Source organism: Patiria miniata, unplaced genomic scaffold (genome assembly GCF_015706575.1).
Source record: "Patiria miniata isolate m_02_andy unplaced genomic scaffold, ASM1570657v1 HiC_scaffold_24, whole genome shotgun sequence".
NCBI classification, from domain to species: Eukaryota; Metazoa; Echinodermata; class Asteroidea; order Valvatida; family Asterinidae; genus Patiria; species Patiria miniata.
Window position 1 is genome coordinate 8,073,105 of NW_024037063.1, and position 7,737 is coordinate 8,080,841.

A 7,737-nucleotide genomic window follows, 5' to 3' on the forward strand; every position below is an offset into this window, starting at 1 on the left:
TTTAAAATTATTGGTGTTCAAAAAAAGGCATGTCGAAAACAAACTCAACCGATTTTAAGGCAAATCGATGATGCGGTACATCAAATTAATGCAAACTCGAGTGCTGTTGAAATAATAAACAAAAACAGTTGATTTATATTACAAACACATTGAACTTGAAACGAAGAACAATATAATGAATTTATTTAAGGTATATAGTCTATTTGGATCGAAAAGGAATCACAGAAAGAAAAGGCAACGATTTCGTCACATCATGAACATGATGAAGCATATCCACATTAGAAAAAAAATGCGCATGATTGATTTTCCTTGCAATCGGGTGAGTTTGTTTTTGACATGCCTTTATTTGAACACGAATAATTTCAAAACCTTTTTGAAAACCAATCCAATACTCACCAGGGATAAGTTAAGCTTCCAATCTTTAGAATGATATAAAACATAATGGCGGTACGTGTTTCCGCGCCGACGCTAGATCCTCGCAAAAAAATATGTTGCGGGTCATTTGGGACCCGTTTCCTTTAACATCTACTTCATTTGCAGTAATTTCTGTCAAACAAACACCATCAAGATCATGTTTTTAATGTAATTGGAGTATATGATAATCGTGATACTACTGTAACAGTTTCGATTTTGTTTTTTTTCTTTGCGATGGATTTGTGTCATATCCGTTGTTGTTATTGTCGTTGTTGTCGTTGTTATTGTTTTTAAGAAATAATTCGCGTTGTATATTATGCATAGAACATCTAATAAACGGTCAATTTTAATGCAGGTCAATCAGTAATTACAGGCAGAATGGAATGAAGCTTAAAGTCAACATTCAATATACTACAACGATCATTCAAGTATTGTCCGTAAAATCTATGCTTATTAATTTTTTTGTCAGATCGAGATGAACACTCAGCACAGACTCTCTGTGTGTTTCGTCCTCATCACATTTGGAACGTATATCTGTAAGTATTATCGGCCGTCCTTTGATGTTGAGACATAAATCTCTGTTCACTTGAGACATGGCGGGAAATCAGTTCGATTCCCAAGTTTGAAATTCGCTTGCAATTGGCAATTCTTGCTGTTACTTCGTTACGTTTTATTTCAAAACCTCAAGTATTCTTTCCAAGGTTTGGGTAAATTTGTTTGAATTGAATGCCAAGGTGCGGATGTCTTTCCTATACAGCATAGCTATTTGATAATCTCTACCACTGCTCTTCAACATATTCGATTTTATTATCCTAACGAACTTTCAGTTTGTAGGCTTTGTGTTTTAGCTAAACCGAAAACTACTTGTTTATTAACGTTCGTTGGAGGTTTTTAACTCTCTGAAAATACGCCTTTACTTGGGGTTGCTTTTACGCCCATAAAGCACATAGGATTCGCCTGAATTATGTTCCAGCGCTAATAATTCGAAATGTGAAAAATAATAATTCCAATACTCATTGTGGGCAGATTTGTGGTTCTATGTCTCATTCTATTTTTCGTGGTGAAACTCGAAAAAAAAAAGAGTCCTAATAATAATGTCCGAGTGAAACACATAGCTTTCCGTAGGTTTCCCCACTGTTTGAAAACATTTTCTTTTCTAATTTACCCTTTTAATATTCAAATTCGTCCAGCAAAATTGGTTTAGTGCACTTTCAATACATTCAATTTCGTCATGTAATTTCAATTTTATTTGAAGCAAATTCAAACCATGAGCACACCTATATTCGGGGAGGAGTATTCGATTTCGTATCGACTACGCTGAACTATGTTATTGAGAAACGAATTCGTCTTATGTCACAAAATTTCATCTTGCCTAATTATGACATTTTCAGTAGAAGGCATATGGTCTGCTGATAATATAATTTCGCACTTTGTTTTTCTTTTTCTTTCCTAGTTGTCATAAATTTGTTGTTTGTGTCTTTTGCTTTTATTTTCTTATAACTTTCATACCATTAATATCACATGTTAATGTTGTATGTGCACGGCATCCTGCTAAACATTACATTAAAATGGATTGCCCGAAATACTGTGCCACGATCGATATGAATTGAAACTGTAGGAAATAGTAGCGTGATGATTCATCAAAATATTGGAACTTATTAATTTGATATCCCAAACCGAAATTTTATGCGAAGCCTGATAAGAATATAGGAAAGCTCATGGAACTAAAAAGGAACATATCTATATACTGAGGTGACCACATGCGCACATAAACCATGGATGTACGAAATTTGCCAATTCATTTAAAATTGTATATTCCTCAGCCGCAAGAGCCAAAATTTGCTACATTCACCAATCTGCTTTGAATGGAGGCGTTGCCAAATGGGTGACGCCCCTTGATCCATGCAGTTGTACAGAGACACGCCCAGGGGGCGTCAACATATATATGGAAGATCAGGAAACACCCGACGGCTACTTGGATCAGGTGATATTTACACAGGATACGGACAAACTGAAGGCGTGGTTTGGCTGTGACGGTGTGGAAGGTATTCAGTGTTTCCAATCTTCTTCGTGAATATGTTTATCCTTTCAAAGGGTGATGGCGGAATGGTTTGATTTGTTCCCCACTATTGGGTTTATTTCATTACTCTTGTTCGAAATTGTGCGGCAACTTTTAGTACATAACAGACATCCTTTCAAACGACCGGAAATGCAAGGTCGCTTTGCATATATACACAGGCATGCAACTGGGAAATCCCAAAAAAGAGGAAATTCAAATCTTCCCAAGACTTTGTACAGTGTTTTTCTATTTTCAATGGCACACATGGGAGGTCAAAAAAGAGGAAATCAGCTGATCAGCTGAAAAGTTGCATGCCTGTATACATATGTATTTGATTACGACAGAGTATATTCCATAGGCGTAGCCAGCGGGGGGGGGGGGGGGGGGGGGGGGGGGGGGTATTAATAACCACCATATAATAATTGTCTGTTAGTAGTGTGCATAATCGTCGGTTTTGAACAGCGCCCCCATCGACAGATGGTACCAGCCCCCGATTTTACGAAGGCAAAGACGTGTCCGGAGAAGAAAAAAAGCCTGTCTACAGTTCAGCACGGATGAGAAAGTGCCCTTTTCAAGAAATGTTTACCCTCCCCCCCCAATAAATATGACCGTGCTACGCCCCTGTATTCCATATTATTAGTGTCTTTACAGGGAGATTTAGAGTGACAATCTTGTTTAACATAGCCCCTAGCTCCTCTGTTGTCATCCGGCGTTTCATTTCGGGCTGAAACTGGTGGATCCGTCCCGTTGTCGCCTCTCTTCATACTATAAAGCAAGAACACTCACAAATTGAAACCATTCCATCACGAACGCTTGTATGTATTTATTTATTTGTGTATTTATTTTTTAATGTTGAAGAACCAACACCCATCGAGATTCCCGGTGAAATTACCGATTGCCAAGATGTCCTCCAACATGGGTCATTGGAGAGTGGTTTATACATCATCTATCCGGGTGGAAACCAACCTAGTTTGACAGTGTACTGTGATATGGATACAGATGGTGGAGGCTGGATCGTGAGTATACCTTGAAGTTATTAAACCCGCAAGTAGATTTTAGCAAGTAGCAATACTAACGTTATTCACATTCGAATGATGCATCAAAGAACAGCGAAAACCCCAGCCCACGTTTAGTTATGAACAAATCACTTTACAACTTATATTTTGAGGCCCACAATCACTCAGGATGTATGTCTGTGCGTTCAATGGGCGCAAAGGCAAACCAAAAGTAAACTGTAATTTTGAGAGAGTTGAAAATGTCCTGAAAAGACCAAAAAATACGTTTTTCCGTTAAAATACGTTTTTCCGTTTAAATGAAACAAATTGAAAATTTGGTGGAAAAAAAATGACGTGTCGAAGAGCACGGGTAGATCAACTTTAACATTCAATCGTTGTCATGTTATTTTCAGCAAAATGTTGTGGGTCAAAAGCCGAAATTCATAACTGGTTTTTTTTTTAAGGCAGGAGGGAAAAAGTTCACCATTAAAAGTGTTCGATATTTTCCTTCAGGTGTTTCAGCGAAGGGTGAATGGGTCTGTGGACTTTTATCGTGACTGGCAGACTTACAGGTACTGAAATATATTTAAGCACAATTATAATTGATATTAATCTCAAAACTTGCATAAACATATATAAATAAACGGGAGGTTTTTTTTTTATAGACAAAGCAGTCAATCTCTCTATGCTTGGGCAAATTTGGTACGGTACCGCTTCAAAGCAACCAGTGGCGTACTAGGGTCCGGTTTGCAATGCGGGGGGTGGTAATTTTCGTGTGTGTGGTTGGAAGGGGGCGGATTAAATGATGGGGGGGAAAAAACACTAGGGGGGAGCTGAAAGGGCGCATAGTATAGCGGACGCCCCATCCCCACCCGCGTTCTGATGTGTATGCCACTGTTTAAGGAAAGAGTATCATCGCAACTTACATTTCCAGAAACGGTTTTGGAAACTTGTCTGGGGACTTTTGGCTGGGCAACGAGAACTTGAGACGTCTAACGGGGACTGGCAGCTGGGAGTTACGCGTGGACCTACTGGCTTGGGACGGCAGTCAGGCATATACAAAGTACAGAGCATTCCGTGTGGTTGGGAACATGTTCCAATTGGAAGTGGCTGGAAAAGAGCCAGGCGGTGGAGGAGGTATGTCATCAATATTAAGGTCTTGTTTCAAGACTGCATTTGGATTTTATTCCCCTTAATATGCAGCCGCCCTGCCCCTGGCAAGCGTGGTCAACCATCGCGGCGGTAGAGGGCGCTATCAATGGCTTTGTGTCCGGGCCGTATATATATAGCTGCCTCGTTTCACTTTCCCGGCCCATTCTTCTCCATAGCATAATTTAGAACAAGTCAAATGAAATGGAACGCAATGGAACTTAGTGGAAGTGAATGAAACATTAAGATTAAAGATATAAAACATATTGAACCATTTTGAAACAAGTTACAAGAAAATGTCGGGAGCCTCCACGCCCCAACGCCCACCTCCTCACGCCCCGCGCTACGCTGGTGGGTCAGTCTGGCCAGGTTAAGCAACTTGAAATAGGGCTCGGGGTTGGAGGGGTGTTTTTCAAGTCAAGGACGCGTAGAATGCATGCATCATGGGAAGGGAAAAGGTAATAGATATTGGAGGGGGAAGATAATTGGAGTGGTTGTATGCCTGGTCAGCATCTGGCAACTTCAGTCATGGTGAATGTAAAGTCTAGAGGAAGACCAATGTTGTAGTCTGGCTAGAATTTGAATCTACGAGTAAGGCTAGCCACACATTCTCTTTTTAAAAAGGAAGATGCCATAGACAGACAATAGACTTACTACGTATAGGCCTAGTGGCCATCTTAATTAGAGGGTATCTTTGTGTGTGTGTGGTTTTTTTTTACTTCAGTAACAATGAATGCACAATAGATTGACTCATGCTATCCCAGCTTAACAAAGTCATTGCCGTCTAAGATGGCTTCTACGAATAAGGGCTGCAGCCCTTATTCGTAGAAGCCATCTTAGACGGCAATGACTTTGTTAGGAATGACTGGATGGTTCCTATCCAGTCATCAGTCTCTCTCAACTCCTTCTCATGCTCCTTCTGTCCTTCCCACCGTGAGGGCCTGACTCCTATAGAAGTGTACACTAGTCTGGGATGCATAATCGGAATTATTGTGGAAAACATTCAAAATCCATCTCTAGTCAATGATCCAAAGAAACCTCTAGGCCTGACACCTATTTCGAATGTTATCCATGCATTCCTGATTCTATAACCACTGTTGGTGGTGTAAAGAAAACTTTTGCAAAAAGGTATTCAGAAACTTTTGTTTGCCGTGTAATTATTTGTACAATATGGGGGGGGGGGGGGCAAAAGACAAAACGGAAATCTCACTCCCCTTCCCTTGTTCCCTCGAAAATGTTTTTGCCCACACCGCACGCACGTGCATTAGCTTACATGTACTTGACCGTACTTGCCAGAGACAGGCTGATGAGAGTCCAATCGAGACATGGACCGAGAACCATCAACATTTCTGAATTTATAATACCTACCAATTTACTGGTGACATTAATGAGCGTTATGGTTCTCACTGTCACAAGACAAGAGCATTATAACTGGCATTATTTCTATCAAGCATTGCAGTGTGCACGATGGTCATTGCCTGTTGTCGGGAATAACCAATGGGGGGGGGGGGGGGTCAATCCGGGAGAGGGTGCGGCAGGAAGGTGGATTTGAATCACCGAATGGTCTTCTGCTTTGACACGTTTTCATCGCAATCATATTCTTTACTCAATTACAATGCCTCTTCATTTTGAACCCTTTTTTCGTCATCTATTTTCTTCCATCACAATAATATTATCGCTCCACACGATTGTTTTCCTCCAGGAGACTCCTTGTCTCATCACAATGGAAGCAAATTCTCCACACTGGACCAAGACAACGATGGCTACAGTGGGTCCTGCGCGCTAGACTACCAAGGAGGTTGGTGGTATCATTCCGCCTGCATCTTGAGTCATCTGAACGGTCCTTACCAGGACTATGAGCAGGCAATGACGGGGGACAGCAGAGGCATCGTCTGGTTCACATTCCAACGAAATTATAATTCAATGAAGGAAACACAAATGAAAATCCGAAAAACGTTGTAAAATGTTAACAGTTAACTACTTTGTAAAAAAAAGACATTTATAATTGGAAATTTAACCATAAATAAGGGTGCGCGTACACGGGTGCGCGTAAAAGGTCCTTGCGGCCTATAATTGGGATTGTAGAAATGGTTAAGCATTTGTGACTTGTGGCTTCAAACTCGGACGATTTTGTTTGAAAAAAAAAAACCTTGTAGGTCTATTTGGCATAGATGCGGGGGGGGGGGGTTACATTTAGACCTGGGCCCAGAGATTGGCGACCGTTTTAGGGGAGGTTTTGGGATGGGGAATATAAAAAAAATTGACGTAGCTAGCTCTGGTTAAATTGTACAGAAAATTGAAGAAAAAAAACATTGCCACCTTACTCCTGAGCGTCACAAGACGGCGTTTTTTTTAGTCCGATTTTGCGTTGTTTTAGTGGAACCCATGGAGATGTACAGGGTGAGTAAAAAAAAGCGAAACCCAAACCCCAACAATTATATTTCATATTTAAAAAAAATATGTAGCACTAAACCTAATATTGACTTGAAAGCCAATTTTATAAGCTACTTAGATGAAAAAAATACTGAAAGTGCTCAATCCGTTTCGAAGAATATCACCATTTAAACGCAATGACCCTAAAACCTGTTACGTCCAAAAGTGAGATTTCAAGTATCGTCGTCACATTGTCTTCAAACATCACCGGAGATAAAACCTCAGTTTAAAAGTTAAAAATATTCAATAAAGTCATTTTGAAGGCCCGTCTTTAAAAACAAAAGTGGATTTGATAAGTCATATTGTTTGCCTAACCGGGGTTATTAATGAAGATATTGTGTACTACAGTTGTTGACAGTTGTTGAAACAAGTTTATTGTGTCATTGTCTTTGTTGTTCCAAACAGTCAGAATACACAATATTAACTGCTTTTTTTGGACGAACAAGGTTTTAGGGTCATTGCGTTTAAATGGTGATTCTTTGAACGGATTAAGCAATTTCAGTAATTTTTCTTCTAAAAGTAGCTTATGAAATTGACTTTCCAGTCATTGTTATGTTTGGTGCTACATATTTTCTTTAAATATGAAATATATTTTTGCGGAGTTGGTTTCCGCTTTTTTTTTGCTCAGGCTGTATAATTATACAGCTCTAGATGGTGGAACCACGGATCTCACGTGGGTTGAAGGTA

The 7,737-nt window shown here is 39.8% G+C and overlaps 1 protein-coding gene across 1 annotated transcript; it reads left to right on the forward strand.

The window, feature by feature from the left end:
- Positions 1-441: 441 nt before the first annotated feature.
- LOC119731887 (ficolin-2-like) lies at positions 442-6,765 on the forward strand. Its single transcript, XM_038205171.1, has 7 exons — positions 442-447; positions 884-950; positions 2,238-2,459; positions 3,332-3,489; positions 3,982-4,040; positions 4,403-4,605; positions 6,320-6,765. The coding sequence occupies exons 1-7, from the start codon at positions 442-444 to the stop codon at positions 6,577-6,579; spliced, it is 975 nt and encodes a 324-aa protein (XP_038061099.1). The 3' UTR covers positions 6,580-6,765.
- The last annotated feature ends 972 nt before the right edge of the window (positions 6,766-7,737 follow it).

Bases quoted from the DNA above. Each gene is read 5' to 3' on its own strand.
- LOC119731887 (XM_038205171.1), top strand. The intron at 3,490-3,981 runs GTGAGTATACCT...ATTTTCCTTCAG, and splicing joins CAGATGGTGGAGGCTGGATC to GTGTTTCAGCGAAGGGTGAA. The intron at 4,606-6,319 runs GTATGTCATCAA...GTTTTCCTCCAG, and splicing joins AGAGCCAGGCGGTGGAGGAG to GAGACTCCTTGTCTCATCAC.